General features: G+C 34.8%; 1 protein-coding gene across 3 annotated transcripts; it reads left to right on the forward strand.

Annotated features, from left to right (window-relative positions):
- Positions 428 to 23,680, forward strand: LOC109325427 (DNA-directed RNA polymerase III subunit 1). Of its 3 annotated transcripts, XR_002105135.1 has the most exons (27): positions 2,693 to 2,766; positions 2,859 to 3,138; positions 3,833 to 3,992; positions 6,553 to 6,740; positions 6,912 to 7,021; positions 7,777 to 7,876; positions 8,556 to 8,777; positions 9,008 to 9,156; positions 9,247 to 9,391; positions 9,465 to 9,605; positions 10,745 to 10,933; positions 11,379 to 11,595; positions 12,379 to 12,472; positions 12,997 to 13,231; positions 13,632 to 13,823; positions 15,471 to 15,569; positions 16,338 to 16,541; positions 16,627 to 16,914; positions 18,263 to 18,410; positions 18,529 to 18,680; positions 20,745 to 20,900; positions 20,971 to 21,087; positions 21,218 to 21,303; positions 22,039 to 22,243; positions 22,445 to 22,647; positions 23,289 to 23,395; positions 23,445 to 23,680. XR_002105135.1 is itself a non-coding variant. In XM_019557806.1 (26 exons), the coding sequence occupies exons 1-26, from the start codon at positions 580 to 582 to the stop codon at positions 23,335 to 23,337; spliced, it is 4,203 nt and encodes a 1,400-aa protein (XP_019413351.1). In that variant the 5' UTR covers positions 428 to 579; the 3' UTR covers positions 23,338 to 23,680. The 3 variants fall into 3 exon arrangements, 2 of the variants coding, with proteins under 2 accessions (XP_019413351.1, XP_019413350.1); XM_019557806.1 differs by lacking the exons at positions 2,693 to 2,766; positions 2,859 to 3,138 and adding exons at positions 428 to 653; positions 746 to 1,025 and having other exon boundaries at positions 23,289 to 23,680; XM_019557805.1 differs by having other exon boundaries at positions 2,540 to 2,766; positions 23,289 to 23,680.

Here is a 24,239-nt window from a genome sequence, read left to right on the forward strand (position 1 = left end):
TAATATTTAATTTAAGGTGGGAGATGTGGTTAATGAATGTGTTGGCGGTGATTAATTAAAATTATACAATTTTTTTTTGTAAAAAATAAATAATATAAATGGTAAAATAGAAAGTAAAAATTACATCATGAAAGTTACACCATATTTTGGTTTTTATATAATATATATATATAGATGTGATATGATTTGTATAAAGATTTAATTTCTATACATTATTTACTATTAATTTATTAAACTCTCAAACAAAAGTAGTAAAACAAATAAATGGTGGATGATGACAGTGTAACATATTTTAAACTTTTTGTACAATGGTAGAAAAAGAGAAAGAATTATGTAACTTTACTCAATTTCAGGTAACAAACTCAGTTACTCTAACTAAAACCCTTTTGTGTAACTTGTTTTTATTTCTCACGGGCCAAGTAAATACTGGGCTCATACATCTAAAAACCCTGTTTCTGCAACCTTTTCATAACCAAAAAACCCACGCCACCAACGTCACTCACCTACTCGCCATAACCACCGTCAAACTCCAACCGCCGCCACCGCCGCAAGAACCGAATTTCTCACACTCCGTTAAAGATGAATCGAGCAAAACCCGAAGGCATAACCTTCACGAAGGAACCCTATATCGAGGACTCAGGTCCAAGAAGGATGTGAGAAGTTCTTGATTCACTCCTCCTCATCTTTACCATTATCATCATATATTAATTTTGATAATTAATTAATTAATTATGTTTGATTGCAGTGAGAGCATGAAGTTCTCAACGTTATCAGAGTCAGAGATAGGAAAAATGGCGGAAGTTCAAGTTTGGAAAGGGCAATATTATGACCAGTTTAAGAAACCTATCCCTTCTGGATTATTGGATCCACGCATGGGACCTGCTAATAAGAATGTTACTTGTACAACATGCCATGCTCAATTTAAAGATTGCCCTGGTCACTACGGTTATGTTAAACTTTCGCTTCCCGTTTTCAATGTTGGATACTTGGCTGCCATTGTTGAAATACTCAAGTGCATTTGTAAGGTATATAAATCTTGATTCTCTAGTTTGAACTTGGTTTGTAACTACTTATGTAACGTGTATATATGAATTATGGATAGCAATTTCAGAATGTTTAGCTTTAGGAGATGGATTTTTTTACTCATTATGTTTTTTTTGTGTGTTAAAATGTGCCTACAGTATACTTTAGAAAAAACCCCAATTTTAAATGATGGTTTTCATGTTAAGAATTTGAAACTGCAGTGCCGTCTGGCCTTTGGTTTGGATGTCATACACTTGGCAACAATACCTTTGGTTTGGATGTCCATTTTCTATCTGAAATCATCGCTCTTTTGGCAGTCGGTCCAAATTTGAGCTCATTTTATTGTAGACGTTTGTGGTCTGTCATTATTTCATTGTCTGACTGAATATGCATAACTGTCATTCTGTTTCAAAAATGTGTTGTTGCTTGGCATATGTAAGACATTGGCAAAAGGCAAAATAAAACAGTAAGGTTATTATATGTTTGGAATTTATGTTAATATGAAAGTTGCGTTTAAAAGTTTGCACTTCTTGCTTGTTACTAATGGAATTCTATGTTCCCCAAAACATTTTTTCCACACTGTTATCTGGCTTGAAATTTTGTCTATAGCATTTATGCTTTTCCTTATTTTCTACTCTTAATTTCGTGTGAGTGTTCTGCTTGAATGATATGTCAATGTTCAGTGTTTTTTTACAGAGATATAAAAATGTTAAATATAAACTCAAGAGAGACCAAATATATAAGAAGATTAATCAAATATAGAATTAAAGAAGAAAATATAAAAATAAGAAAATGTATAGAATAATGTTGATGTATTGTGAAAAAGAATAAAAATAATATCTAGAAGTTTATGATGATTATTAATGGATGAGTTACAAAAAGATAATTTTGGAATGTAAGAAATTATGTCATGGTAGTTCTTTGTAATTTTGGCTTAATATAATATACTAGTCTATACAGACACTTCATGTGTGCTGGTCAATATTGTATGATACTACATATTTAATTTTTATATATTTTATTTGTTTATAATTAGAATGTATTTGTTGTATTCAGTTTACTTTATATTATAATTTTTATGTCTTTATGATAATATTTAATTTAAGGTGGGAGATGTGGTTAATGAATGTGTTGGCGGTGATTAATTAAAATTATACAATTTTTTTTTGTAAAAAATAAATAATATAAATGGTAAAATAGAAAGTAAAAATTACATCATGAAAGTTACACCATATTTTGGTTTTTATATAATATATATATATAGATGTGATATGATTTGTATAAAGATTTAATTTCTATACATTATTTACTATTAATTTATTAAACTCTCAAACAAAAGTAGTAAAACAAATAAATGGTGGATGATGACAGTGTAACATATTTTAAACTTTTTGTACAATGGTAGAAAAAGAGAAAGAATTATGTAACTTTACTCAATTTCAGGTAACAAACTCAGTTACTCTAACTAAAACCCTTTTGTGTAACTTGTTTTTATTTCTCACGGGCCAAGTAAATACTGGGCTCATACATCTAAAAACCCTGTTTCTGCAACCTTTTCATAACCAAAAAACCCACGCCACCAACGTCACTCACCTACTCGCCATAACCACCGTCAAACTCCAACCGCCGCCACCGCCGCAAGAACCGAATTTCTCACACTCCGTTAAAGATGAATCGAGCAAAACCCGAAGGCATAACCTTCACGAAGGAACCCTATATCGAGGACTCAGGTCCAAGAAGGATGTGAGAAGTTCTTGATTCACTCCTCCTCATCTTTACCATTATCATCATATATTAATTTTGATAATTAATTAATTAATTATGTTTGATTGCAGTGAGAGCATGAAGTTCTCAACGTTATCAGAGTCAGAGATAGGAAAAATGGCGGAAGTTCAAGTTTGGAAAGGGCAATATTATGACCAGTTTAAGAAACCTATCCCTTCTGGATTATTGGATCCACGCATGGGACCTGCTAATAAGAATGTTACTTGTACAACATGCCATGCTCAATTTAAAGATTGCCCTGGTCACTACGGTTATGTTAAACTTTCGCTTCCCGTTTTCAATGTTGGATACTTGGCTGCCATTGTTGAAATACTCAAGTGCATTTGTAAGGTATATAAATCTTGATTCTCTAGTTTGAACTTGGTTTGTAACTACTTATGTAACGTGTATATATGAATTATGGATAGCAATTTCAGAATGTTTAGCTTTAGGAGATGGATTTTTTTACTCATTATGTTTTTTTTGTGTGTTAAAATGTGCCTACAGTATACTTTAGAAAAAACCCCAATTTTAAATGATGGTTTTCATGTTAAGAATTTGAAACTGCAGTGCCGTCTGGCCTTTGGTTTGGATGTCATACACTTGGCAACAATACCTTTGGTTTGGATGTCCATTTTCTATCTGAAATCATCGCTCTTTTGGCAGTCGGTCCAAATTTGAGCTCATTTTATTGTAGACGTTTGTGGTCTGTCATTATTTCATTGTCTGACTGAATATGCATAACTGTCATTCTGTTTCAAAAATGTGTTGTTGCTTGGCATATGTAAGACATTGGCAAAAGGCAAAATAAAACAGTAAGGTTATTATATGTTTGGAATTTATGTTAATATGAAAGTTGCGTTTAAAAGTTTGCACTTCTTGCTTGTTACTAATGGAATTCTATGTTCCCCAAAACATTTTTTCCACACTGTTATCTGGCTTGAAATTTTGTCTATAGCATTTATGCTTTTCCTTATTTTCTACTCTTAATTTCGTGTGAGTGTTCTGCTTGAATGATATGTCAATGTTCAGTGTTTTTTTACAGAGATGTGGTCGTATTCTCCTCAATGAAGATACCCATAAAGAACGTTTGAAGAAAATGAGAAGCCCTAGAATTGACGCAGATATGAAGATTGCCTTAGCAAAAAAGGTTATAGAGAAATGTAACAAAACAACGAAGTGCCTGAGATGCGGATATATTAATGGTTTGTTTTATGCTTTTATCCATTTGACTTTATCATTTGAACTTTGTTTTTTGCGACTTAATTTCTACATTTTGTAAAAATGTATTGCTTCCATATGTTTGGAGTTAATTCAATCTTTGAGGATTTCATGGATTCGATCTCACTAAATATTTATCTGGGTTATGATTTATTTATTCATTCTTGGCTATTCTTTCATGTGTCCTTTCTTGATTGTTTATATGTAAAGAATATTGCTTCACATGTTTGCGTCTTGACTCTACGAAATAACCAATGACACCATATCTCCTAGGGTTATGAATTGAAAGGCTGTACCATGTTGATTTCTTATCAGGATCCACAATCAGACACTTTAAAATTACAACTACCCACAATGTAGAAATTGAGTCAATACTCTAGGTATGAGTTGTTTTCCAAATACAACAATCAAACCTTATTCACATTAGGTGGGGTTGGTTACATGGATTGAACATTGCTATAATGTTCTATTATAAATCATGTCTATTGACAAAGCATTGATCCTTAAATCTTTTCTAATCATTTCGCCTATAGTTGTTCTTGGGTTCCCTTTGCATCTAGAAACTGGACTAATCTCCATTTGATATACTCTCCTTATTGGGGCTTCTAACGGTCTTCTCCGCATAGTCCCAAATCACCTAAGACACGACATGATTTCACCAAGATATTTAAATCTAGTGACTTGTAGTATGATATGGATTTCATTCTTTACCTCTACAGTAGCATTTGTTGCCTCTTGCTAAACTTACACTCCATATACATCGTATTACTTCGACTTATACGAAAGTCATGTGTTTCTAAAGCTTGTCTCCACATTTCTAACTTTTCATTTAATTCCCTTCATGATTCCTAATCTAGGACAATATCATATGTAAAAAGCATGAATTGTTATACGAATTCTTAGATATGCTGAGTAAGCACATCCAAGACTAATGTAAAAAGGTAGGGGTTCAATGTTGACCTTTACTGTAGTCCTAAAGCAATAGAAAAATCTGATGTCACACCGGTCTAGACCCTGACATACATATTCTTAATTGCTAGAGTGTAGGCAATATGAACTCCTTTCTTCTTTAGAGCTTTCCACAATTCCTTTCTAGGCATCTTATCATACATCTTCAAATCAATGAAAACCATATGCAAGTTGTCACATCCGACAACTATACACTTAAACTGTTAGTAGAGAACAATTATTCAAGCTATTCTACAAATAGCATTTTGTTGAAGTTCTAAACAAGATTTTTAAGTACAAAAAAACAATTATCAAATTCCTTCATTTTTCCTCTTTGTTTCTCTATCTTCTTTACTTTACATTACATATAGGCTCTATGGCTTAGTCTATGTAGATGACATCACATCAAGGATCATCCATTTCTCATGTTCATCAACTTAATTCTGACCTTAGTGCTACTTTTTGCTCTAAAACTACTTGGCAAGTTAGATTTCTTTCTTGGTGTAGAAGTAAAACATCTATGTAAGGGTTCTCTAACCCTATCTCAATGTAAGTACATCAAAGATCTCCTAGAAAGGGCACATATGGAATCAACAAAACTTATATCTATTCCTATGCCAAGTAATTACAAACTCACTCAACAGGGGTCAGATTATTATGAAGTTCCCACCTTTTACAGGTCAGTTGTTGGATCCTTACAGTATGCAACAATAACAAGCCCTGATTTAGCTTTTAGTGTCAACAAAGTATGCCAATTTCTTGGTCAACCTCTTCAATCTCATTGTTCTGTTATAAAGAGGATCTTAAGGTATCTTCAGGGCAGTATCTCCTATCCAATCAGCTTCCATTCAAGCGCCACTGCAACTTACTATTTTTGTGATGCTGATTGGACCTCCAACCTAGATGATAGGAAATCTTTTTCTAGTGATTGCTTATTTCTTGGTTCTAATCTTATCACTTCGTGGTCCTAGAAAGTAGAAACTAAACACTACCACTAGGTCAAGTACAGTGGTTGAGTACAAAAGCTGTCTTAGCTTCTCAAGAGTTGATGTGGGTGGAGTCATTACTCACCGAGCTAAAGTTTGCTTACCAACATCCTACTATACCGTGTGACAACCTTAGTACAATTTCCATGTCACATAATCCAGTTATGCTTAACAGAACCAAAGATATTGGACTTTCTTCTTATGTACTCATGAATATTCTTTTATGACACTACATATTCAATGGCATGCATGGATTATGATCATGCTTGGGACCATCCGTGAGCATGTTGGGGTTGGGGAATTGAAAGAACTCGTTGGTTGTGTTAGCTTGGATAGCAGTTGATACGACATTATTAGTAACACGAGATCAACATATGCTAGGCTTTTGTTGTAGTGGAATGGTGTTGCTTTAGGACAACCATCCTTTTGAAGTTTCAACTAATTATGATGACACATGACATTAGTGATGTCCTTTTTTAATTCTATTCCATGGTGTACCATCTTGTTCTAAGAGGAGACTAAGGATTGAATCATGTTGCTTAATGCACATTAAGATATGCACTTTTTTGTTTGCTGTATGATGATATTGACTATTGCTATTGTGGTGCAGGTACGGTGAAGAAGGCTGTGTCTGCGATAAGAATTGTCCATGATCGTTCAAAATGTAATGATAGTAGTGTTGAAGAGTATCGATCAGCACTTTCTCATACAAGAGAGCCTAAGGCGACCATTAACTCAGATACTCAAATTCTTGACCCTTTCCAAGTTCTCTCTCTGTTGAAAAGGATGCATGAGGAGGTGGATCTTTAATGTTAATGTAGATGATGTTTGTATTTGGAGTTTCGTTTTCCTCATCGTATCGTTTTTGAAGAGGGGATTGCAATATCTGCAATTTCTAAATTATCATGCATGCCACATACAGGTTTACTTTTCTCTCAAGTAGCATATTTTTATTATATTTTCATGCAGGACTGTGAATTAATTTATCTCGCTGAAAGACCGGAGAAACTCATCATAACAAACATTGCTGTGCCGCCTATAGCCATTCGACCTTCAGTTATAATGGATGGATCACAGAGGTAATGGCAGCACATATTTCACTCTATTTATGTCTTTCTTCAATCTTTATTAACATCATTTGATCTTATCTTTAATGAAATTTAGTGATCTAATGCTATAACTGATGCAAAGGTAGTCTTAGAAATATAAAAAGTTAAAGCCATTCCTGGGCATCCACTTAGTGGCTCAAGTCTGCAGGAGAGTATGTCCACGGCTAAGTATCAAAGCCTCTTTGATGGAGTGATCAGGAGTTCGACCCTTGGTCCCTCATTCTTCATTATTGAATTAAATTTCAACATAGACTAAAGTTTGTCTGTGCATTATTTGTTCTTAAAGTGTAAAGGGCTCTTGCACAAGGGGGCATATTAGAAGTAGAAAATACCATTCCTTTGCCTCTACCTAGCAGCTAAGCTTTGACTTTCAGCAAGCATGTGATGTATTTAGCTTGAGCAAAATGAGAATTTTCAGCCACTGGTCTTTATGAGAACTTTCGCTTGAGTAAAATGTTATTTGGGATAGGATTATTTGTGCTTCCATGCTGGATTACGCACATGATGTTCTAAAAGGGTTTTCTTTGGTGCACATTTTGATGGGCTAGAGAGCTCTACTAAGCTGTTGCTAGAATTTTCTGTTGATTCTTTTTAACCTCCTTCCTCCTTTTGTTGTGTTAAAAAGATTTCTGATCCTCTGCCCTCTCTTTTGAGCTTCTCCAATAATTCTTTTGGTAAAAGATGGTATAACTGATTTGAATTGCTTTCCTCTTCAATTGTGGCAGTAATGAAAATGACATAACAGAGAGGCTAAAGCTAATAATCCAAGCAAATGCTGTTCTACGCCAAGAATTAGATGAATCAAGTGGTTCATTCAAATCTCTGGTATTTTAGTGATTTCCTTGTCATGCTTCAGTTGGTGTGAAATATTTTGATAAATTGTTCGTTAATATTATGAGTTTCTACTTGCTTCCTTTATATATACACAAGAAGGCATGCTTTCTCATACATTAAGCACTTGAAACTGGCTCGCTCATTGCTTTTTTAAGATATTATGATGGAATGATCACATAAATGTATTGTAGTCCTTTGGACTTTACAGTTATCTTTGTTATAGTATACTATCCATGAGGTGTCTATGTGTCATCTCACCCTTTGAGTGTGGGATTAATCGTTGTTTGTGCATAGGAATTTGCTTTGCCATGAGGGACTTCCAGTTGAATTTGAACTTGAACCTCTGATCCTCATGTGAAGTCAGCGCAATGGAGCTCAGTTTGCCAACTGAGCCTCATGTTGTCATGGACTCAATGGTGTTTCTGTTTTCATAAAATTTGTTAGAACTCTTATAATCTTGAGGCTAGCAGTGGTGAAATATTATACTACAGAAATTATTCATTACATAGTGTTGATTAGAACTGTATACAATCTAGAGGCCAGTTTTGCAGTTTTCTTGCGATTGTTTACATTTATTTTCTCTCGTGAGTATTTTTACTTTGATATGGGAGTGTTCCTTCTGGTTCCAGTATGTAATGTTGATGTGGTTTTTTGGTTGATAATGATTTAGGATGGTTGGGAAATGCTCCAAGCTGAGGTTGCTCGATTCATAAATAGTGATGTTCGTGGTGTACCATTCAATATGCAAATGCAAAAGAGCAATACATTAGCTGGCTTAATGCAGCGCCTTAAAGGGAAGCAGGGGCGTTTCCGTGGCAACTTATCTGGGAAACGTGTGGAATTTACTGGCAGGACAGTCATTTCACCAGATCCAAATCTAAGGATTACCGAGGTTAAACATTTAAAGCCTGTCATGTGCATATATATGTACTCTGTCATTTATTTGTAGCCCAAGCCAATAAACTAAAGTAACAAATATTTACCACACCGAAAACTAAGCTTATGTTCACTGAAAAGTTTGTTATCAGTATAGTTCCCATGAAATGATAACACGAGGAATTTCCCTCTCCCTTTTTCAACGTCCTTTCTATTTATGCTTCCTGGCTTATTTATTTGATTCAGGTTGCAATACCCATCCATATGGCTACTATATTGTCATATCCTGAGCGTGTTTCGCGTCATAACATAGAGAAGCTGAGACAATGTGTGAGAAATGGTCCAGACAAGTATCCTGGTGCAAGGATGCTTAGACATGCTGATGGTAGCTCATGGTTTGTACTGTTTAATTTTTCCAATGTGGACTATTCTCAAGCCAATTATTTCTTTGCCATCAATCAAGAATCAATTTCATTATTTTGAAGGTCCCTACACCATTCTGCAAGAAGAAAGCGCTTTGCAGATGAACTGAGATACGGTGACATTGTTGATCGCCATTTGGAAGATGGAGATATTGTTCTTTTCAATAGACAGCCAAGTCTGCATCGAATGTCTATAATGTGTCACAGGGTAATTATAAAAACTAAAATGTATTAGTCTCAGGTTTTGATCACGTCGCCTTAGTCTCTTTTTGAACATGCAGGCAAGGATTATGCCTTGGAGGACTTTGAGATTCAATGAATCTGTATGTAACCCATATAATGCTGACTTTGATGGTGATGAGATGAACTTACATGTTCCACAGACTGAGGAGGCTCGAACAGAAGCTATTTTGTTAATGGGGGTAAAATCGACAGATCCCGTTGTTATGTAGTATCGTGTGCTGACTATTTATAATGCTTCTTGGTCGAAATTGTACTTCCCAAATATTTTCATCCAAAAAGAATATCATTATGCCTATATGCTATGATATTCTGATATTCTGCTGCAGGATTCTATTTATAGGCATTTCATTTATCTGTCTCCGCTGTACTGCTAATTTAGTCATTTCTTCTTTCATGTTTTATAAGATTTCTTCTCTATTTTTCATCTACTGCTATTCCATAACACATCGTGTAACAGAATTCTCTACCCATCATTGTAATTTTGTGATGGTAAATTTGAAATTGCTGTTATGGATAAATACTGATATACATGTATTAGAAAAGCTAAAACACATACCCGGGGAAGAAGAAAGACAGAGAAAGTAGAGAGACAGGGAGAGAAGAGATAAGAGAGAATGTAACTGAACCTGTAACTGATTCTGTTATCCAATCATTTAAGAAATCTGATACAATAAGTCACTATTTATTAGTGATTCAATACAAGAGAATGGTGACAGCTGTCAACTAACAGCTGTCACAGCTATTAACCTATACTAGCAGGTAACAGCTAGATTATAACCTACACAGCTACGCTAGCAAGTTACAACTCTATATTACTATAACAGCGTCAAATATAGTGGCAAAGAGATAATTGCAGAACCATGATATAAATTTTATGCTTATGGAAGCAGCAATTTGTTTAGGCTTGCACCGTAGATGCCTTGTTTTATCCTTCCCACTTTTATTTATATTTACCATCGTTCAAAGCAGCTTATTTTATGCTATGTTTTGAGCATGCTGAATGCATCACAAACTAGGCCTATCTGATTTTGCTTAATTTTTACACAAGTTTTGAGTAAAAGGTCCCTCTGCAGCATTTTGATTATGTTTTTTTAACATAAATAAGTTAGTTCATTCCCTATGCAACTAGATTAGAAGATTTTGGTTATGCATGGTTTAAAATTTTGAATATCATTATTTCCATAATATTGCATTATTTGTTGAATTGATTGTATGTGGGATGATGCTCAATAATTGTAAGCATTTGAAGAACTTTACACTGTCCTCTATCTTGTTTGTGATTTCATGTAGATCTTACTGTGTTTTTGCTTATTTTCAGGTGCAAAACAATTTGTGCACACCAAAAAATGGCGAAATTCTGGTTGCCTCTACTCAAGATTTTTTAACTTCTTCCTTTCTCATAACTAGGAAAGATAATTTTTATGATCGTTCTACTTTTTCACTTATTTGCTCATACATGGGTGATGGCATGGATGTTGTTGATCTGCCAACTCCTGCAATTATTAAGGTGAGAGTCAGAGCATAATATATGCCGGCATTGCGCACAAGATGGGCTCTTATGTTTCTCTGTGTGCACAAAATTCACACATGTGTGTATAGATACATACATATATATACACATGCATCTCTCTCTCTCTCTATATATATACAGCCTTGCACATTTACACCTTTGATTATCTTTAAGCAATATGAAGTTTTCATGATGATTACACAGCATACAAAGTTTTATATGAATTCATAGGTGGTATGTAGTATAGTATGCTATTATAAAATCATATTGCAAGTTAAAGTAAAGCAGTATGATGAAATATCAACTTGAAACTTGTAGACTTGATCTACCTCCATTTCTACATAATAAGCTGCATGAACTATAAGTAGTCTGAATTATCAATCATGTTTTCTAATTTATACAGCCAGTGAATATATTTTCTTGGTGCAATTATTCTTTGCAGCCAGTTGAGCTATGGAGTGGTAAACAGTTATTTAGCATTCTATTGCGCCCACATGCAAATGTGAGAGTTTATGTGAATCTTACTGTTAAAGAGAAAATATACAACACGAAGCGTGATGACAGGAAAAGAGAATGGAAAACAATGTGCCCGAATGATGGATTCGTCTATTTTCGCAATAGTGAATTGATCTCTGGACAACTTGGAAAGGTGACTTTAGGTTAGTTATTCCAGATCTACTTTTGACCTTTGATATATGATTGAGCATTATGGTGTCTTTCGATCCATATAGCCTATCCACCTAATGGTTCTAAGGCTTGGTTGCCGTTGGTTGTTGTATATTTGGTTTCATATTTGTAGTCTCAAGAAGATTGCATAAATGTACAAAAACTTAAATACACATGACTAACATATTTACATCCATATATTTGTCAAAAAACTGCTTAGTAAATGTGCTTAATGCTTTCCTCAAGCTGTTTGACTTTGGCCTAGGTAATGAAGTTGTGGCTTGGTGAAAGTCACCGCAATCAGGGAAAGTAATAATTGCTGGGGGTATTTTTTATTTATTTTTATCTAACTATTGAATGGCCACCTGGATAGATACAAAGCAAAAGACAACTTGTCTGTCAAAACATTAACTGTGGATTTAGAGTATGGTTATTTCCCATCTGTGTTCTTGCATAGATTGATATGGAAAGGACTCAAAGGAGGATTGTCTGTGAGAAGAAAGTGAGGAACCATATAGAACTTATTGCTGGGATGTATTAGGATCTACGATGGAAGTGCCTCTCATCTTCATTCATGCAAATGTAGAATTGGAAACTGGGTTGCTGAATGTTTTAGTTCCACACTTCCGTTTATCTTCATTCAACTAACTTTTCACACTTGTGATCCTAGTTTGGTTTAAGTAGTAGTTTTTAAATTTCCTTCTTTTAACACTTAATTAATGGTTTCATGCTTTTGCATATAAGTTGGTGACCTGCTTTGCTTGTCATGAATTCAGGAAATGGCAATAAGGATGGTCTTTTCTCTGTTCTACTAAGAGACTATAAAGCACATGCTGCTGCTTCTTGCATGAATCGTCTAGCTAAATTCAGGTAAATATGCCTGCCTTGTAGGTGGTTACATTGATGTCTGCCTTAAATTTTGTTTTTGTTTTTGTTTCCTTTTTCTAGTGTATCCTCCTATTTAATAGGTGAGAGGCTAATCTCCCGGGGTACAGTTAGACGCCTAGGTGGGGACCAATTCCTATAGTACCCAAGACCACATACTTAAGTGACCGAATCCCATTCCACTTGGATTTTCTGCCTTATATTTGATTTAAATGAAAAATGTATTAAATGTATTAAATTAATTAAAAATATTGAAGAGATGTTAAAGTAACCGGTGCAGTGTGTGACTGCAAGTCAGAGTATAGCTCAGCAACTGAGGTGCCTTCGCGATGCCAAGGTTCAAACTCGAAAAGATAACATTTATGAGGGAGGTTTAAGAAAAAATGTGGTTAAAGAATATTATATGTCAATGGCTTCCAGTTCATGCGTTTTGTTTTTGTATTTTGCATCCATTGAACCGGTGGGTTTAGAAGCTTCACCAAGTATGTGATCTTTTTGCTTGGATGCAGTGCTCGATGGATAGGGAATCATGGGTTCTCGATAGGAATTGATGACGTCCAACCTAAAGTGGAATTGGTCAACAAGAAAGATAAAACAATTTCAGATGGTTATGGAAAATGTTATGGATTTATTGAAGCTTTTAATAAAGGAAAGTTAAGCCTCAAACCTGGTTGTGATGCTGCTCAAACATTGGAGCACGAGGTAACGGGTGTCTTAAATGGTTTACGAGATGAGGCAGGAAAGGTATCCATTTCTTTTTTCCTGAAGTATTCTGTCCATTTGTTTTAACACAAGTCATTGAATAGAGAGTGAACCTCAGTGCAATGGTAAGTTTGCTATCTTGTGACATGGAGGTCAAAAAGTTCAAATCTTGGAAACAACCTCTCTACTTGTAGGAGTAAGGCTACATATACCTACTCTGTCCATACCCACCAGATGAGAGCCTTGTGCATTGGGATGCGCTTCCAATGAGTGCAAATGGCGAATCTTATCTTATATCAGTGGCCCTTTTTTCTGTTTAATCTTTGTTATTAAATCAGTTCTCTTGGTGTTAAGATTATTGTCAACAATGGTGGAGCCATGTGAGTTTTATTCTGACTCTGCCCATTGATAACTTTCTTTATTTTCTTATTAATTTTACCAGATTTGCATGCAAACTCTACACTGGAGAAATAGTCCATTGATCATGTCGCAATGTGGCTCCAAGGGATCTCCTATTAATATCAGTCAGATGGTTGCCTGTGTTGGTCAGCAATCCGTTGGAGGTCAACGTGCTCCTAATGGGTTCATGGATCGGAGCCTTCCCCATTTCCCTAGAAATACAAAAACTCCTGGTGTATGTTCCGTTACTACTTTTTGGAACTCCATTATTGAATTTTTATGCACATAAATCTACCCACTTGTCCTAAATTGCTTAGTTTCTTCTGTTTTCACTATCTTTTCCGTACTGAATTATCGATATTTTTATCATCAATAACTTGATAAATACTAGGTGGCTAACAGACAGATTTTCTAAAAAATCATTATTATGTATCTAAGAAGGCATTCCTATACATTTGATTCGTTTCTCCCCATTTATTTCTTTGTAGAAAACCATGAATGTCATATAAAAAATTATTCAACCATTTGGTACAGAGCTTTACAATATGTTCTTACTCAGAAAAAAAGTCAGTGTGCAGCTCTAGAGATTTGGGCTTATACTAGTGGAACTAATTGATACTTGATCTATCTTTTCTTCTATATAAAAGTAATTGTCTGTCAACTTTTGCATGTGGAATTTGACTTTATTGTTTGTATTTCTATCTTGACATTTGGCTGCTTTCAATTTTTACCAATTCCTAGAGGAAGATGGAGACCAAAAAAACCATAGGGGAAATGATAAAGAAAGACTTAGAGATAAATATTTTGTCATTGATTATTATTTATGGTAGAGCATATGGCGTTGTTCAGTCTATGTAGCTGATCCCATCTAGTGGGATAAAGACTTGGTTGTTGTTGTTGTTGAATGACTTTATTAATAACCTTTGTTTCCAATATTTTATTTTTTATTTTTTGCCTAATGACATTCTCATTCACATTTATTGTACTTCCAACTTCTTCCAATAGATTAAAATGATATTTGTCAAAAAGTATATTTATTGCTTATTGTTCAAGAAATGTTTTTATGTAAATATAATAATATTATATCATGCTAATTTCTTTCTTTAATATCTTAGGGGAGTATGATAGTTAATAATAAGAAGAAGCATTTGATCACTTTTTTCATTCACAAAATAAGAAAAGGTGATGCACGAACTGACTAAATAATTATTCTGTTTTTTTATGAGTAGTGTGAAGTTGTGTCCAGACTCGAGAGAACTTGGGTTATGTCTATGAGAGACAAACTAGTTATTTAGTATATAGTCATAAATGCTAAAAGTAAAGATCTGATTGCATTAATTGGGAAAACAACATAAGCATTTAAATGGAAAGCCATTTGATAGTGATTGTATGTGTCCCGTGTAATATGACTTTTACTAAGAAAAAAGGAATATCTTATAAAGAGACCAGCTAGTCACACATACACACACCTGAGATGTAAGCAACACAGTCACATCACCCCACAGTTATTTATGCAACTGACAGAAACTTGAGAAGCTAAATTTGAAGTTGTTTGTTCAGCATGACTTTGAATCCTTATCGCATTGTCGCCTACATCAATTGCTTTCACTTCTATTATCAGCGAAGTAGTCAGTTATTGTAGTTGGATACTGTCTTCGTTCATCATTGCACACCTTTTTGTGTGTAACTAACACTGAAACGTGAGAGGCTAAATTTGCCTTTACATGTTCATCTTCACCCTATCTTTGAATTCTCATAAATTTCCGCCACTTTTATTACCTGTCTCTGCACAGTTGTCAATCCCTGTTGGCTATTACCTTCATTCTGCATTACTGTTCATGTTGTTTCTACTTTGAAAACTGTTATGTTACTCTTGATGCAGGCTAAAGGTTTTGTTGCTAATTCCTTTTACACCGGATTGTCAGCCACTGAGTTTTTCTTCCACACAATGGGAGGGCGAGAAGGGCTTGTTGATACAGCGGTAGGGTTCATATTTTAATTGTACTATGCATAATATATTAGCATCTATTATGGATTCGTAGATGGACTTACACATAACAGGGCAAGATATGCTGTTTACTAAAACAAGCTAATATTTTCATTTACTGTAATCCATGTAACATGAATTAAGGCTGCAAGTTTTTTACTTGGTAATGAAACTATGGAAGTATTGAGAGTGAAGAGTAATTTTGAATTTCTCTAATTAGAATAATTGGTTCTTGTTACTGGACTTGCTGCGATATTTATTGTCCTTCCTGAAATTGTTTTGGATTTCGTTTCTTATATTTCGTATTATTTGTTGACTGTAGCTCAGTGTAAGAAAGATGAACTGAGAGACAGACTAGAAATAGTAACTGAATTCTGAATCTATTGATAATGATCAATCTGTTTACAAGGGAAGCTAGTCTATACATAGGTGCTGTTAGTTAAGACATCTGTCAAGAAAGCCTGTGCAGAAATACTGCACACTTGAAATTGCACGATTCCCTTTTCTCTATAAAGATCTAAACTCCTACTCTATTACTTATAGTATGCATCTCTCTTGGTGTTCACCTGTGTTATGTGGTTCGGGTTTGATCTCACCAGACCCTACTCAGCTGTTGTTGTTGTAGTAGTCACTGCCCTGATAGTGGCAACACATGAAGCATTCGTTTTTTAATGTTGGTCATTAGGTAGTTTTTTTATTATCTATTGGGAGTGAAAGTTACGGAGTTCATTATATAGTTTCCTTGCTGCTTGTGTCTTGCAGGTTAAAACTGCAGATACTGGATATATGTCTCGTAGATTAATGAAGTCTCTAGAGGATTTGTTTTTACATTATGATTGCACTGTAAGAAGTGCTAGTAATAGCATTGTTCAATTTTGTTATGGAGATGATGGCATGGATCCAGCTGGCATGGAAGGAAAAGATGGAAAACCATTAAATTTTGAGCGATTGTTTCTTAAAAGCAAGGTTTAAAATCTTCCTTCATTGTTTTATGTAGTGTAATCATTATTTTCTTGACTCGTATGACTTTCTCAAAATTATTTTTTTGTAGGCCATATGTCCCAGTGATGGAGATGATGGTATCTTGTCTTCCTCGGATGTGTATAAAGTAGTTCAAGAGAAGCTTTCAGAAGTTGGTATGTCTAAGTTATTAGGAAATGGGGTTTCAGAGGATGATGAAATGTCAGAAGTGGCCTCCTCTGCTGGCTTCATAAATTCTCTACAGTCTTTTATCAAAGATAAGACAGAATTTACAAAAGATACTTCCACCAAGGATACCTCTGTAGATCTGAGAAAGTTTATTAAGAGGATATCTGGGATCACTCGCAGACAATTGGAGGTATGTATGGTCTTGTTCTTAATATTCCATCTAATTTTCTTGTTTCTTTCCTCAGTTATTTTACTTCGATTTTTCATTGCAATCTTTCTATTTGATATGCAAGTCTACAGCAGTCTAATTTGCTTATGCTAGATATTTTTGTTGTTTCACTTTTGGGAATGTGCGCTACATGTATAAATGACTTTTGGTAATGAAGTTAAAGTAATAGTTAAACCATTAAAAGAGTTCTAATTTGTTTTTTAATTCTAAAGATAGAAAACTAACAAGTACTTGCAAACATTAATGAAATACAATATTTCTTGTTCCTCTAGTGTTTGTAATGAAGGTTATTCGCCGCTTCGGTGATAATATGGATGTGTTCTTGGTCATGAGCTCTAATTTCGTTAGTGCAGTTAGTGCAAGTTATTTTGAGCTAGATTTATTAGGCAGCATCAATTTAGATAACTTATGTCATGTAATTAATTGCATGAAAGTTTCCAGAGTTACATGTGCTCAAAGCAGCAAACTTTAGTTTTATGACACCACAGGCTTGTAATAATAAACTCGTCTTTTACCTGAGGTGGCTATGGGCATAAATTGTCAATATCTAATAGTTATTCATGTAGAATCTAGGCTATCACAGCCATCATGTAAGTAGGTATTCTTTAATAAATATCAAGGACTGTAATCATGTGGTTGCGAAGGGTTCACATTTACAACATGACATCAACAAAGAAATGTTCCACCACATAACAGGATGATGAAGTCATCCGACCGAATGTTTTCAGAATTGATTGTGTTTTTGTTTTTTGTTTTGCACATCATGAAAACTAGATTGCTAAAAATGCACATTAAACGTGCTCCGCCTAAATGGTGAATAAGTAGACAAGTTAGGTCATAATTGTTTACTTATTAAATCACTCAATAAATGTAGCCAGGATTTTAGAGTAGTTTTTCTAAATTTAAGGTTACATAAGGAGGGAATTTGGGACCATGATTATATTATATTGGGAAAGATATAACATATCATAGCCACTGCACACGTACAGAAATGCTCATGATACACACTTGTATCACCCAAAGCTTGTTTGGTTCTTTATTATTTGTAAAAAATGATCTGAAAATAGAAAGGGAGTAACTGATTTTTATTGTGGTTATTCACAACGGTACTCTATGCAGTTAACTCATAATTTAATCAATGATGTATGCTTGTTGTACTTCATCTTTGCAGTATTTTTCATGATACTATCTTCTAGACATTTGTTTCTTAGAGTGCACTTTGTTTTCTGTTGGTACGATAATTGTTACTTTAATTAATTCTTCGTTCTTACTAGTTTGCAGCTATTTTACATAATGGTATGTTTTTCAGGTTTTTCTGGATGTTTGTCTATCACGTTACAGTTCTAAGAAAGTCGAGTCCGGAACTCCAATTGGCGCTATTGGAGCTCATAGTATTGGAGAACCTGGGACCCAAATGACTCTGAAAACTTTTCATTTTGCTGGGGTTGCAAGCATGAGTATCCTTTATTTGACTGTGTCGTCTACTTTTACAGTGATTAGTGTTTTATTACATACTATATTGGAGTTATGTTGTATATTGATCAGTTTTCATGTTGGCCCTTAATTCATCCTTAGATGTTACTCTTGGAGTTCCTCGCATAAAGGAAATTATTAATGCAGCCAAAAATATTAGTACACCAATCATCACTGCAATACTTGATAAAGATGATAATGCACATACGGCAAGGATAGTAAAAGGGCGCATTGAAAAAACAAATTTAGGCCAGGTATGCTTTTGCAGATTTTTTTAACTAATAAGCTTATACCCTGGTCATATGTAATTATATGGTTTTATATGCTAAAAAAATTCTACTCAGATGGTGAGTCTTTTGTTTACATTCTGTCCATCCTGAGCTTCTTCGAGGTCAACTCTGGTCTTAAGATTAACTTGTCTAAAAGTGGTTTTGCGGGTGTGAATGTGGATAGTTTAGCTTTAAATGCCATGTATGTCAAAATCTTCATAGGCCATTAATCTATATTGGAATTTCCTTGAGAGCTAATGCCAGGGCCTTGTCTTCTTGGTTTTGGAATCATGTAGTCTGTAAAATCTCTAAGTGTGTAGATTCTAGGAAGGGAAGGTCTTTCTCTTTGGGTGGCCAGATCACTCTTATCCAGTCTTGTTTAGCCAGTATCCCTTTATTCTCTCTCTCTCTCTCTCTCTTTTGCATTCTGGTTAGAATGCCTAAACAGATTAAGAAAGTTAAGTGGGATTTCCTTTGGATAGGGGCAGGTGATTCTAGGCGTGACGACCTTGTCAATTGGGAGCTCTCTGCTCCCTCTTAATCTAAGAAGGAAGGGGGTCTTGTTCTTCGCAACATTTTGTCCAAGAAGAAGGCATTGAATGATAAATGGTAATGGGGATTTCCCCCTCATTCATTCATAGTATGTTTGGTTTGCGTCCGAACGGGTGGGAAACCAATCTGGTAAGAGTTTGCCAGTCCTTGTAAACTTATTTCTCAGGGTTTACCCTTTTATCTCTCACGTGTCCCCTTAAATTGGGTGATGGCTCTTATATTAACTTCTGGAAGTTGTTTGGGTGGGTTCTGCCCCTCTTTGTGTCTTATCCAAGGCTTTTTGCCTATTTTTGCATGATGCAGTAATGCTCCTGTCTGCCAGTTTTATTCTCAGGATATTTCCTCTTGGAACCTTCACTTTTTCAAGAATCTGCATGATAACGGTTATTGACCTGGAATCTCTTTTGGCATTAATTGATTTTATTCTCCCATTTTCTGTTCCTGACTCTAGAAAATGGACCCTTGATCCTTCAGAATTTTTCACTTGTTAATCCTACTTTCAGTTTTTGACTCTGTCTAATAGTACAGATATTTTTCTCTTGGATAAACATATTTTGAAATCCAAGTCTCCCTCTAAGGTCAAGGCTTTTATCTGGACTGCTGTTCTTAATAGGATTAACACTAAATGATCCAGAAGCACAGACTTCTGATTGCTCTCTGAATATGTGTGGCTCAGATTCAGAAACTGGACCTCATCTGTTACTTCATTGCCCTCTGGCGAGATATCTCTGGCATAAATTGTTTGGTTTCTTGTATGAAAAATTGGATCTTCCCTATGGAACTCCCCTCTTTCCTCCTTACTAGATTTAGAGATTTTGGATATTGTAAAGATGCCAAAAGTTGGAAGACATACTTTTTCTGGCATCACTATGGTGTTTTTAGAAACTGAAAGGTTGGGACTGGCAGTTAGAAACTGATAGGAAACATAAGAAGAACCTAAGGTCTAAATTCTAAAAATAATCTATCTAAATTGGTTTTAGAGAAGTTGTCTCAATTAAAACAGAAGGGCTTATATTTTATGTGGCAAAATAAAAAACAAAAGTGATGTAGCTCACTAGTTTCTCTGTCATCGAAATCCCTACAGCAATGCAAGTCTAAATGCTAAGCCTCTGAAAGCGAACAAATCCTTGCTCCAATTTTTTCCAAAAAATGATGGGAACCTTGGAATACTTACCCAATTTTTTGGGTTGTTTATGTTACATTTATCCTATTTAAGTAATTTAACAAAACATGTTACTCAGTATTTGTATGTAATATTTTCTTTGGTTGGATTCCATTATTAGGTAAGAATGTGCTACATTGTATTATCTAGTTTAGCATTGGGGTTGTTTTGTTGTTATTTGAATTTTATCTTCAGTTGGTTTATAAGTATGTATATCCTGTTTAAATCACTATTTTCGTCCTTTTGTTTTGCCCTTTGTCCTGGAGAACCCATCTTCTGGTCTATCTTTGAAGCTTCTGATCTCAAACACTATCACTTTATGGCAATTGATACAGGTTGCGAAGAGTATTAAAGTTGTTATGACTTCAAGATCAGCATCAGTTGTTATCACACTTGACATGGAAAGAATCCAAGATGCGCATCTGAATATAGATGCTAATATTGTTAAAGAATCCATTTTGCAAACTAAGAAAATAAAATTGAAGCAAGAGGTAAAGAGTTTCTCTGTAGTTATGATTCCCCCCCTCTATTTTACTATTCAAAGTTTTTGTTGGTATGCAGCACATTAAGGTTTTGGATATCAAAAAGCTTGAAGTTGTTCCCCAGGATGCCGATAGAAGTAAAATCCATTTTCAACTGAACTATCTCAAAAATTTGCTTCCATCAGTTGTAGTGAAGGTATTTTCATATGAATTTTTTGATGGTCGGTATTTGATGAAGACAATATCATGCTTGCTTTATCTGGTTTTATAGTTTTCTGTATTTTCAGATTGGGAAATGCATCTAAATTTTATTTTCTTAATTACAGGGAATTAAAACTGCTGAACGTGTTGTTATCAGTAAAGAAGTAGATGAAGAGACAAAGGCTGATAAGTTCAGTTTACTGGTGGAAGGGTTAGTTCATCCTGTTTTTCAACATGCACCTTTAATTTTCAGTATAGCATATGCTCTCTTCAATCCCTGGTATACACCTGCTTCGGTGCGTATGTCATAGTTTTTATTGAGCACGAGGCCATGAGATCAAGTATTAAACAAAAGTGTTGGAGAATGGCACGTAAGACATAAGTTGATGTTGGCCTGGAATATATGCTTCATTGTGAGGAACTTTCACTAAATGTGTATAACACACCTCTTTATATTCTTCTATGATATAACGCAATAGGAGGCGAGTGAAAGAAATAAATTTTCCATAAGTTTAGGAGAACATGAAATTAGAATCATGTCCAGGTGTAGTACCTATAAGTTGTACTAGACTTGGTGAAAACCAGGATGACTTTTAATTTTATATGGTTGTCTTACATGGTTAAGGAAAAGTGTTCTTGCTCTGAAGTAACAGTTTCAGAGGGTGAGCCTTGGTGTGTCATGTTGTTTCCTTGTCACTTGTTCAAATCCTTGAAACAACCTTTCTACTTGCATGGGTAAGGTTGCACACATTTGCCCTCTAATACAGCACTAGGTGGGAGCTTCATGCATTGAGTTGTCTTTTTTTCATTTTTTTAAGTAACAGTTTTATTATTGTGGCATTCCATGCACTATTATGCTTCTGTTTGAAGACTGCTACACTTTGCTGCTTGTTATTTTTAATACTATCTCCTAATTTACGTTTATTTATTCTTTTTCCTTTTTCAGAACGGGTCTTAGAGATGTAATGGGAATTGAAGGGGTTGATGGACGTAGAACTGTTAGTAATCATATCGATGAAGTGGAAAAGGTTCTAGGAATCGAAGCTACTAGAAATCGTATTATTCATGAGATACAGTATACAATGGGAAGTCATGGAATGAGTATAGACATACGCCATATGATGCTGCTAGCAGATATAATGACCGCCAGGGTGAGTTATTTGTTTTTTATGGGCGAAGTTTTTTTCTTTTTTTAGGGCGTTGGGGAGATTGCAGCTTCCCAAACCCAGGCACTTATGTTTTATATCCCGCAACATTGCCAACTGAGCTGGCTCGTAGAATAAACAAAAAAGGACCATATCTTTGTTTCTGCTGAATATGATATTTCTAACTCGTGTGATTCATCAAACTAGGGTAAAGTCCTTGGAATAACGAGATTTGGAATTCAACAAATGGGCAAAAGCGTATTAATGCTTGCATCATTTGAGAGGACATCAGATCATCTTTTCAACGCATCCTTGCATGGGAGGGATGACATGGTTGAAGGAGTAAGTGAATGCATTATCATGGGTATACCTATTCGGATAGGCACTGGTATAATCAAGATCAAACAAAGGTGAGGAGATATTGCAATTTATGTGGATGTAGTTATAATGCTGTGTTTCCATGATAGCCCTATTTGTTGTTCATATATCCTTTAACTCCATTTAAACTAGAAAATAATTGACAAAAAAACAAATTTTGTGGAATCTAATCCTTAAATTGTTGATATAATTTATTCATGAACCTTTACCTAAGGATAATAGCTTTGACACGGTATTTAGAGCTTTAAGCGGTCACGAGCTCAATTCCTTTCATAATTTTAAATAAAATTATTTTAGCACAAGTTAGAGTTGATCTAGGCATTGTCCATGATTCAGTGTTAGAGATAATATCCATCAATGTGTTAGAGATAATATCCATCCATGGCCTAACACTTTTAAACTTTAAATAGAGTTGGTCCTTAGATGATGATTAGTAGAAAAAGGTGAGAAAGAACTCTTACCTCATTTTGAATACCTTCTTTGATCATCCGCTTACGTTCACCATGCAAATAATTAGGCACTTAAATTGGTGCTATATATAGAGAGACACATACACCCTGAAGTAGTTTACACTTTCTATGCAGCTATAGAAACTTACATGTTTCCATTTTCTTCTCTTATTCATTACTTATTATGGTCATTACAACAAAACTGAAGCTAACCACTTGTTTAGGTTGGATCTTCCGGAGTTGCCTCAAGGAACGGATCCTATTCTATCTTGAGATTGAAGTTGTATATTAGTAGCCGGAATATGGATCGTCCAGGACGGAGTGCATCAAATGCTATGAGCAGGTTGAGAAATTTAACCATGGCTGGCTGTGCGTGCCTCTGCTTATTTTCCCAGAAATTTGCAGACCCCTTCCTGACTCAACTAGTCCTCAGATGCATGCTTCAGATTCCCTGGACGTATAGCTTGATTGTTTATTGAGAATGGTTAAGCTTTAATTGGCTAATACCATTATTATATTTTGGGTTAACGTAAAGATAGAAGAGGAGGAATTATCTTTAACCTCATGTACAGTTTTTTCTTTATCTTACTAGTCAGAAAAATAATTTTATGGTAAATTTTATTATATTATAACCTCTTTTGGGTTTTCATTGCTAAATTAGTCTCCGTCACCTTACCATTACATACATATAGCGTGGATAGTTCATTAGTGATACTTATGTCGTGCCCTCGATAAGGGAAGAGTTTAAGGGATTTTGTTTGGATACTTTAGTTCGATTAAGAGTTTGATTATAATTCACACTTGTTCTTTACTATTCATATTCTGTTGCCAAACTATAATCAAGTGGCTAATTTATATGGGATGAAATATTGTGTCTAAAAATTTGTCACTTCATTTGTGAAAAAAATGAGACTTGTTGTAAAATGGTTTAGATTAGTTATAATGTTTGTTTGATCTATCATAGACTTTAGCATACGAAATAACGCATACCTTAAACGTTATAAATGTGTAAAAATATCCCCTAAACTGTGAAATCGCCTCCTAAACTCAAGTACAAAATACAAATAAAGAGTATAGTACACTCTTTTGACTAAACAAATTAACGTTGAGCCAAAAGCAGAGCTTTTCTATCCTTGTAACTTACTACCCTACGGCCACAGACACTATTATGTTAC

Source organism: Lupinus angustifolius, chromosome LG13 (genome assembly GCF_001865875.1).
Source record: "Lupinus angustifolius cultivar Tanjil chromosome LG13, LupAngTanjil_v1.0, whole genome shotgun sequence".
Classification (NCBI taxonomy): Eukaryota; Viridiplantae; Streptophyta; class Magnoliopsida; order Fabales; family Fabaceae; genus Lupinus; species Lupinus angustifolius.